Raw genomic sequence first — 10196 nt, 5'->3', positions numbered from 1 at the left:
TGAACTCGGTCTATGTTAATGTAATAAAGTGACTATTCTAAAAAAAACAAAAACAAAAACTAACGGTTTGAATATTCGTAATACACCTGTGAACTACTGAGGAAATAAAATGTACCTTTATGAAACATTAAAAAGTTGTTGCCTAATTTAAACTTACTTATATATTAAAGGTTTTAAACGATAGGTTATAATTTCTTACAATTATATATTTCATTATGTCATGAATATGTATTTACTTGTACAGCAGCCATATGAAAGGTGATTATGTGGGTGTGGGATGGCAGGAAGTTAAAGTCTGTGTATGAGTAGTGAGGGTGAGAACAAACAAATGGAAGGGGGCAGAGGGAGGAGGCCAAAGCGAGGGGAGGTAGGTTGAAAGGGGAGGGAAGAAGGCAGACACCCACGGCGGAGCGGTAGGAGGACTATCCCATGCCAGGACTTGTGGCGGCTGCAGCGGTAGCCTGGACTAGAGGAAGTGTTTTGGAGGCATAGGAGAAATAGCAGCAGCAGCTTTTCCCTTTTTTTTCAGGATACGAGCAAGATTTTATTTTATTACCAGCAGTGACAGAAAGGAGCCCCTGGGTCCAAGCAAACTCCGAATAGCCACAGAGCGCATTCCAGCAGAGGAAAATGAGCCTCCCAGCCCGCAGTAAGCCTGTTTGACGGCTGAGGGCTCTTTGAGACTCCGGACTTTATCATATTCCTTTTCTTTCTACAGCTTAAACTTGCTTAAAAAAGGAGGAAAAGAAGACTCACCCCGAAAAAAAACAAGTCGTTGCTTTCACTTTAAAAAGGTAAGGCATGTTACCCGAAACAGTTCGCCAGAAGAAGACGAGTTTTAACTGGGGCTGGTCAGCGCTTTAAAAAGCGGGATGAGACTTCCACTCTGTGGAGAACTTTTCAACAGTCACACTGCAGTGAGGTCGTCCACAGAGTAAAACAGGGCAATGCTTTGTATTTACTTTGGCTAGAAACAGGGTGTGCGTGTGTGCGCGCTCTGGTGTAAAAATTCTGAAAACAGGCAAGCGAGTCATTCATTCTGATCAGATTTTTTTAATGTCTTTATTTTTACATCATGTTTTTAAATAGAACCATTTAAATGCCTTTTACTGAAACTTCCTAAAGTCAGGCTTAGTAGTCTTTTTAGCTTTTAAACGTTTACCCCAGTGGATTGTATTCTGCAATAGCTATAATTTGGGGTTCCTTGCTGTTGTGGGCTATGGTCTGCTGAAGACCTTTTATAATGTGAAACATATGGGACTATGGAGGACTTGCGTCCAGTAGTCCAGAAAGCTTCAACAGAGATAGGGCCTACCTTTCTGTTTGGGGTGTTGTACTCGTGAACAGGTATTCGAGAGACATGACTGATTAAGAAAGTTTGTCTTTTTTCTCTCTGTCTGTCTTTTGAGCTAGAGCTGCTGCATGGTATGTGCAGCCTTAAGGCTATGATTCTCAGGCAGCCATTGTTGATGACATGCACAAGTGTCCTTACATGATAGCAGGTACAGAGTCTACGTCTTCCTGCGTTTACACCCTCTTGCAACTAGTTTGTGAGTTGTTGTGAGCATTTTACAGGCTGAACTCTTCCAAGATTTGGTTTAATTTAGAGTTGCATGACTAATATCTAACCCTCCAGGCGAAAAGAAATGAGTCAGAAACACAAAGAGTTATTATTATTATTTTGCATGACTGGTAACAGGAGGCACTTAGAAAGGGCTGGCAGAGCAACACATGAATGGGGATCCCGATAGTGTAGTTTGGACAGGTGGGTTGGCAGAGGGTTGGGACTATGTACTGTAAGCAGAACACTGTGATCCCAGCAGGAGACAGAGCAGTGGGGCATTTCATTTTGTCACAGCACCACTCTTTGTACATGTGCAAGTCATTAAACAGAGAGGAGACCTGGAGTATGAAAGCAATAAAGTGGCAAAAATTGTTTTAAAGAAAAAGAGAGGGTGGCGGGGATAGAAAAAGGGAGAGTGCTAACGTAATCCATTCTGGAGCACATTCCACGCTGACCCTGGGATTGAAAATGGTAATTAGGGACTGCTTTAGGAGCCTTCTGGGTGCACAGATTTGCTCAGAGCCAGGGCTGTCATTTTTATTTCCTTCAAAATGCCTCGTGAAAATGTGAGACAAATACATGCTAGAGTTCCAGAGTTACAAAATAAACGTACTAAAAATACTCCGCATCCACGTCTGTGGCTTTTTTCAATAGTTCTCAGGGCTTGTTTATTTCAGTCCTTCAGCAGTGAATGGGTGTCAAAGCCACAGCATAAACATACAGAGCCCCTGACAGGAAAAGGCCAGAACAAACTGTGGCCTTGTCCTTCTCTGGGCTCTTAAAGCCTGTCATGTCTCTGTGAGCATGTTATTCCACAGCATGGTGCCACACTCACGCCAAGTATGAATACATGGCGGTTTTCGAATGGTGAAGCTGATGGTATCAGAGTTATTAGAAGGCTGTTAGATGTAATCGCTAAATATTATCAGGAGACTCCAGCCACACGACAGAGGGAGAAAAAAACAAATGGGTTCTGCTTGCTGGAGAGGGCAAAGAAAGAATTAAAGCTAAATGCAGTGTAGGAAAACATTTTTGTCCGGCAGCAGCCTGCAGCCAGACTTCCTGAAGCATTTATGGCACTTTAGGTGTTACTCAGGTTTGCAGACAACAGCTTCAAAGGCTGTTAATCTTTCCAAATTCTCCCAAAGAGACAGCAGTGTTATGCATGTGTACCTGCTTTTTCCATAGGTATTTAATAGAGGACTTCTGCGTGCTGGGAAGTTTTGAGGTTTATCACATCAACTTTGGCTGAGGCAGCGCTCACTCTGTACCAGATAAAGCAAGCTTGATGATTTTTTTTTTTTCATTTCAGTCCCATCATTTCAGTTTAATTGACCTGTGAAAATATTCGAGTTGTCTCAGAAATGGAGGTTGTTGCCGCAGCATGTCAATCACAGGACTGAAGTTTGAGCCAACAGAACCAATTTGGGAGTGTGAATGGGGGAAGGGTTGCCCTGATTGCTTTCATATGTGCGCTGTTTTTTTTTTTTTTTTGTTTCGCTCCGTCTCATCTTGTTTCTTAGTGATTTGCAAGCTATCCGCTTGATTATGCATTGGGGAATTTAGTTAGGTAATACCGATTTGTTTTGGATTCTAATAATGGCTTGTAATGGAAATGTGTCATATTTTCAATAGGCTTTTACAAGCAAGAAAATAATGCATTGATTAGTTCAGAAAATCGCATATCCTGCACAAATTTTAAAGCTTAGGGTTTATTTGTCATTGTAGCAGTGATGTTTTCAGAAAAAAAAAAATGCAGCATTCACCCTAAACTTGAAAATTACATTTTTCTTTCTTTAATCTCAACAAGCCTATTTCTTCTGCTAGTTTGTGCACATATTACGTTACATATTAAATTCACTAATGGAAAATCCAGTTAGGGATACTGTAGACAGCTTAATCACAAAGTTGCACATAAATCAGTTTAGTTGCCGAGGCTCTGCAGAGTCTTATTATTTGTGAGTGACAAGTATGTAAAGTTTTTGCCAACTCTTGTTATCACAATAGACTTTAAAATAAACAGCCATGAGGTCATTGCTCACATGATCAGGCTGTCATTTAACCCACAGGGCTTGCCCATGTCTGGATACAAAGACGGTCCTCATTGGTTTTTATGCCCTATTCCACGATGCCGCTTCTTTTATCTCATGGTTCACCTGCTCGTGCAGAGTGGAAGATTCCATGTGATGGCCAGGTGACGGGTGTGGCCCATTAAAGAGGCCTTCATCCCAGCACGCTTCACCGTACACTCCTCAACATTTCATTACTCATAAAGGAACGTTTGATTAATTCAATTTCAGCAAGGTTCCAGGTAAGAAAGGCATTTGGAATGAGTCGTAAGTGATGGTCATGCGTGTGTGAACGTGGCTGACAGCAGCAATGCAGCCTAATCAAGCACCTACCTGCAAGGGTTGGAGCTTGGGGAGCCAGACACACCCTAATCCCCCAACATCCTGACCTTAGTAAACCTGTTGCAGCTTGTTCACCGTAAAACCTGGCAACCTCGAATCTCTCTCCGTCTCCCGCACTCCTCTACCAGCCTTGCTCTCACAGTGCCATGGGTGGGCTCTGGATTTGAGTTCCTTGGTACTGCTTATTCTGTCTTTGTGAGCTAATGCTGTGCCTCAAACCAGGAACAAAAGCAGTCAGTGCAAATTAAAGACCAATTATCTTTAGTGCGTGCTGGGGCAAGCTGCTCTCGGTGGACTGAGTGAAGGGTGGGAGAATTGAGAGGAAAATGCCGATTACTGCAGTGCCGCTACACATGAATGTTTCATATGAAAAATCGAATACTACTTAGAAGTTCTGTCACGTGTTATGTCATTTTTAGATACTGGCTACATTTGCACATCTTTAGAGATCCGCCCATTTGAACTGGGTGGAAACCTTTCCTTTTTCACTCTGTTTAGTCTTATTCAATTTGGTGGTATAATTAAAAATTTATTAGTTTTTTGTTGGAAAATGTGCAGATTTTTTTTTTTTTTAACTTTTGAACAAAGCCAGACTAAAGCTTCATTTTTTTTACTTTATGAACTTAAAAGCTATGTCTCTAAAGAAGAAGGGAACACGTTAGAGTTATGCTTTAAAATACAATTATACTGCTTCTTGCAGAAAATTGAGCCAGTATCATTCTTTGGTTAAGTTGATACCTCTTCCACACAGTTAGCACAGTACTTTGACACTTTCAAAATATTACGGGGCCTTCTTCCCATTGCCATGCCCTTGACGCAGAGCCTAAGTCCTGGCCTTTCTGTTCATTAATTTCCCATTAGTCAACAGTTTTTCCTTAAAGTCACTAGGGAAATAAACTAACCCGGTCATTAGCTTCAACGACCTGAGGACCTGAGCGCCTCCTCCAACAACACACACACTCACAAAAACACAGCACAGTCCCTACCAGTGATGACCTCTTCACATGGCCTCTTTCATTCCGCTCTGAGGGTTCATTTAAGCCATGGCTACACTGTCCCTGATTTATGGCTCCCTCACTGTGCCCGTTCAAAGTGATGGGCTGTAGCCTGCAGTCGTCTCAGAGTTAATTAATGGACGCATTCTCGACAGGATCGTTTAATCACAACAAACAACTGGGTTCAGTCAAGAAGAGCGATGATGATATCTTTGGCAGCTTTAGCAATGTGCTTCTGTTTTTGTGAGTGTGCTTGTGAAAAATTGAATATAAGATTCAGATTCTGTTGAACAATAGTCTCTTACAAATGCAAGACAGGAGTATAAATCATTTCTTAACCCGGGATTTGGTTTCATTTACAGACAGTTTTCTGTTTATAAAATTTAACATAACACAGTTTTCCAAAAAGAAAAAAAATCTAGATCTCAAATCTTAGTTAATTAACTCTTCACTGATAGGAAATTAAATTGAAAGACAGATCAGTACTGGCTTTAATTTAAAATGTAAGAGCACATGAAGAACGAAAGAAACAAAGCTTAAGAATTGAAGACTTTAATTAATCAAAAACGTAATTTTTGGAACGATTTTACTCCCTTTTAATTTGAAAATTTCTTGTCACAAGCAGGAGACAGAATTCCGTAACCAAGCTGGATTTAGGTTTTCCACACTAACTTATGACTATGAGGTCAATTGGCAACAACTTGCTACTCTCTCGCTGCTGAGCTGTACAAAGTGACAAAGAGGCCGTACTAAGATACCGAGATAAGAGAGCAAGAGAAGAGTCTTCCATAGCAGGAAGTTCATGGCCATGAGGTCACAGGGACACGCCGTCACTCAGGGATTTACAGAAACTGGTTTCAACCGGAGTTCTTTGAAAGTTTTCTTTGTCTTTGTCATTGTTGCTGTGGATCACTGACTGCGGTTCCTAGATTGCTCATGTCCAGTCTTCTCCTGTGTGTCTTTTTGCAGTCCAGAGAAGTTAATTATCTGTCGTGCTCAAAAGGTTAAAAAGATTGCGATATGTTGTATTGTCTAAGAGAGTATACTGTAGTATCTGTGGCACACACTGCTGACCGTTGCTGTGTAAACACAGTATGCTGTGTCATACAATCTGGCATTGAAGTCACTCCCTAAAGTTATCTATGAGAACATGTACACAATGACACAAGCTGAGGACTTTGAGCGTCAAATATTGACCTGAGTCACCTGCAGTGCTGTGAGACTGAAAGGCTTTTTCCTCCTGTGTCTCTGCTTGGATATTTTTTAACAGGAAAGCCAAAGATTCATAATGGAGGAGGGATATGAACTCGACCTTACGTATATCACAGAGCGTATCATAGCTGTGTCCTTCCCCCGGGGGTGCTCCGAGGAGATCTACTCACACAACCTGAAGGATGTCACGCGTATGCTCAAGTCCAAGCATGCAGACAATTACCTGGTCAGTGCCGGTCCATTTGCTGCTTTCCCCTGGAAAGTGCTGTAACTGTGTTGAAAGTGTTGAAAGGTGGTGGGCTTTGATGTAATGTTGACTTGATCCCAGAGTGATTTCATGCATTTGTAAGAACTCTTGTTAAGGAAGAATGCAGAAATCTTAGAGACAACATTTTAAGACTTGTGCTTTGTTGTGTTATGTTTTCTTTAGATCATAAACCTGTCAGAGAAAAGACAAGATCTCTCTAGAATGAACCCAAAGGTAAGGCATCTGGCATTTACTTCAAATAGCGCAACTGTACACCTCTGTCAGTCTACTTGATTAACTCAGGCTAGTGAGCTAATGTGAGCAAGATATTATTGATTTGTAAAGCATAGGGACAGAGGATGATGAGTGTGTATGTGTGTGTCTAATGGTGTTGTTTTTAGACCCTGGATACAGGTTGGCCTGACCTGCATGCTCCACCTTTGGATAAGATCTGCACCATTTGTAAGGCCATGGAGAGCTGGCTCAATGCTGATCCGCTACATGTGGCTGTTATACACTGCAGGGTGAGCACCTACAGAACCTTTATACAAATATAATATTGTAAAACATAGAACAGTTTAAGACTAAGTGTGATTCGATCAGATTCGGTTAACATCTACTGAACTGTCTGTCATGAGAATGTGGTTTTACATGTTTGCTGAATCTGGGTAAGTGCAAACCAGTGAAACAAGAAAGGAAAAACACACAATAAGCAGAAAACAGTTATGTGAAATAAACAATGTGGTTCTGCAGTGTGGTGCAAAAGTCACAAGGCACCTGTTCATTTTAATGTTTTGCTATGGGAAACAGTGATTTATTGGAATATGTGCAAAAATGCTTGGAAATACAATATATAGACAAACAAATAAACAAAAAACAGAGTTTGTGCAGTTCTTACAAACTTGAATGTCAGCAAGTTGCTACGACCACCTTTATTCTTTGACACAGCCAGAATTCGATTGGGGAAGATTTCTTCTAATTTCTATTACTGGTCCTCAGGAATAGTTCTACAGGCATCTTGAAGGACATTCAAAGTTCATTTTTGGATGTTCTTAATCAAGATGATCCCAAACTGTTTCAGTAATATTGAGGTCGGGGTTCTGGGGAAGTGACTCCATGACTGATAGTGTTCCATGTTGTATTTTTCTATCCAGGTATGCTTTTACTGCATTTACAGTGCGATAAAGCATAATCAGATGCTTTCCAGATGGTATTAGATAATTGATCAAAATCTGATGAATCAAAATCTGATGGTATTTTTCTGCAGTCATAATTTCATCAATTTTGGTAAGATCCCCAACACTATTGGCTGAAATAGAGCCTCATACCCTGAAAATACCTCCGCCGTGCCTCATAGATTGCTGTAAACACTCACTCCACAGCAGTTTGGTCACCTCCGTACAACAGATGAAACTAAAAATCTCAAATTTGCCCCTCATTTTCTGTTAGGTTGTTGTGTAATTTGGCACACCTCAGCCTTATTTCTCTGTTTGCCTTAATTAAGAAGGGCTTCTTGACTGCCACCTTTCATCCACAGAGACCATTTCTGATGAGGATTTGACAAACAATAGATGGATCAGCTTTCCAAAGAGCTTATAGCTCTTTGGAAAGTTTCTTATATGTGTAAACACTATTAATGTATATATAACTGTGTTATCCCTGGCAGTTTGCTAATAATAAAGTATCTAAAGATAAAGATCTTTGCTAAGTTGTCTGATATGTGTAGACACTACACTGGTTCACCCCTTAAGTTGGTACATTTTTACACTTGAATGATTCTTAGGTCAGTGTTAAATGGGTTGGCAAACAACCAAAAAAACATTCATCTGAAAATAGCTAAGTACACGGACTGGATGACTGGACTGAAAATGAATAAGCAGCAAATAGCCAAAGGAAAGCTTGAAAGACCTCCAGAAAGCCTGGAGAAATGTTGCTCAAGACTACCTTAAAACATTTTATCTTAAAAATAACATTTAATCTTTACAAAAAAAAGTCTGGCTCAGTGGAAGCAAAATATAAAAGAAATGAGAGGTGACTCATGACTTTTGGACAATACTGTTCGTTTGGCTGGAACTTGTGTTTATGAAGACTGTGGGGGGCCTTTTGGCTTTGGTTTCATTTTTAGTAAGACTGCTGCGTGTGTAGTGAATCATCTCCTGTTTTTTTTTTTTGTTGTTGTTTTGTGTGGGTTTTTTTTTTTTTAGGGTGGCAAGGGTCGAATTGGCGTTGTCATCTCATCGTTTGTGCATTTCACTGACGTGTCAGCCAGGTAACCAACACACTTCTCATGTTTTGTTACTATAAATGATGTTTTTTCTTTTTGCTCTGAAGTCATGGCTCATCATGCTATGTGCGACCGCTCACTTCTGGTGGTGAAGCAGTATGAACAACAAACCACAGCAGTTCACGAAGACTCGATATGTTGTGTTTTTGTAGACGATAAGCAATGTCAAACCAACCACCAGTGGTTTATTCACCTCCTTTAATTTCGGGTTAAGGTGAATCAGAAAGTGAGTCAAAAGAAAAGTCACTTCTCTCCGATTCAAAGAAAAGCCACACAATTTAAGCAATGAATCACCCCGTATTGAATTGCGTGAATCAACTTAGAAACATGTTAGTTACTTAAATGCCTTCTAGCCACAGTGTCAGTTTCAATGTATTTTTTTATCATGAAGAAAACGGATTATAATTTTCTGACCAAGCAAGCAAATTCGGAAGTGCCGAAGGTTTAAGTAAGGGCTGATATTGACACGACCTGCTGATATGGCATTGCGTAGATTCTTTCTGCACACAGCAGACAGTGTGGCATGGCCATATATTGGCTCTTAATTCAGACAGTTTGTGCATTTCTTAGCACTTTTCTTTCCCACTTCCCACTGAGGAATACCATTGCAGTAAGGTGAATGTGAAAGACAGGGGGCAAAAGAGAGGTAGAGAAAGAGACAGGAAAACACAATGGGACAGATTTACAAAGGAATAGATTCCAGGGTGGGGGGGAGGAGATGAACGAGATGGCCGATGACAGTAACAGAGCTTTGGTGAAAGGGCTCCAGAGCCTGTTGGTTTTAGGTCTGTCTGAATAGCCAAGCTGCGCACACACTCTGGCCTCTCTGTGTCCTCCTCTCCCCCTCTGTGTTTACTTAAAGCTGGCATTCCCTTCCTCTCTGTTGGAATCCTCTGTTTCTCTGGTTACTTTCCCTCTTGTCTATGCATGTATGCATGCGTGTGTGTGTGTGTGTGTGTGTCTCTGTGTATGTATGCATTGCCTTAATTGGATGTTACAGTCCACACTATTCAATTATAGAGGAGAGTATAATCTTTCTCTTGAGTCATAATTACCTAAAGCGTTTTACGCGTCTCTCTCTTTCTGTCAAAGTGCTGACCAGGCGTTGGACCGCTTCGCCATGAGGAAATACTACGATGATAAGGTCTCAGCTCTGATGACACCTTCACAGAAGCGGTAAGACCCAAAACATAAGCACGCCCTTCTGTTTGGTAATAGAGCTCTAGCAGTGTGTTTGGCTCCTCATTGACCCACCTCTCCATCCAAACAATCAGATCCCAGACCCAGCTGATACCATACAATTCATTCAGTCCCCATGCTGTTTGTTTACTTTTTGAGCTGACAGCTAGTCATTGTTTATCATTTTAATAGGATCCCATGGTAACCTGATGTAATCGTAAACCTACATATCTCGCTCGCACTCATGGCTCTTGGGCAAAACTGGTTTATCATTTCTGTCTAGTCTCTTTGCTTATCAGTGATA

At 40.9% G+C, this 10196-nt stretch overlaps 1 protein-coding gene across 2 annotated transcripts in view; it reads left to right on the top strand.

Annotated features, from left to right (window-relative positions):
* The first annotated feature begins 316 nt into the window (after positions 1–316).
* Positions 317–10196, top strand: part of LOC113010056 (tensin-3) — a 32249-nt gene continuing 22369 nt past the window's right edge. For both annotated transcript variants that reach the window (XM_080292939.1, XM_026148864.2), the window contains exons 1-6: positions 317–794; positions 6241–6408; positions 6613–6663; positions 6831–6953; positions 8634–8698; positions 9806–9889. In XM_080292939.1, the coding sequence (XP_080149065.1) occupies positions 6259–6408; positions 6613–6663; positions 6831–6953; positions 8634–8698; positions 9806–9889 (473 nt within the window). In that variant the 5' untranslated portion in view covers positions 317–794; positions 6241–6258. The remainder of the gene's footprint in view (positions 795–6240; positions 6409–6612; positions 6664–6830; positions 6954–8633; positions 8699–9805; positions 9890–10196) is intronic.

The sequence above is a fragment of the Astatotilapia calliptera genome, chromosome 18, assembly GCF_964374335.1.
Source record: "Astatotilapia calliptera chromosome 18, fAstCal68.1, whole genome shotgun sequence".
Classification (NCBI taxonomy): Eukaryota; Metazoa; Chordata; class Actinopteri; order Cichliformes; family Cichlidae; genus Astatotilapia; species Astatotilapia calliptera.
This window is presented reverse-complemented; position numbering and strand designations above follow the sequence as displayed.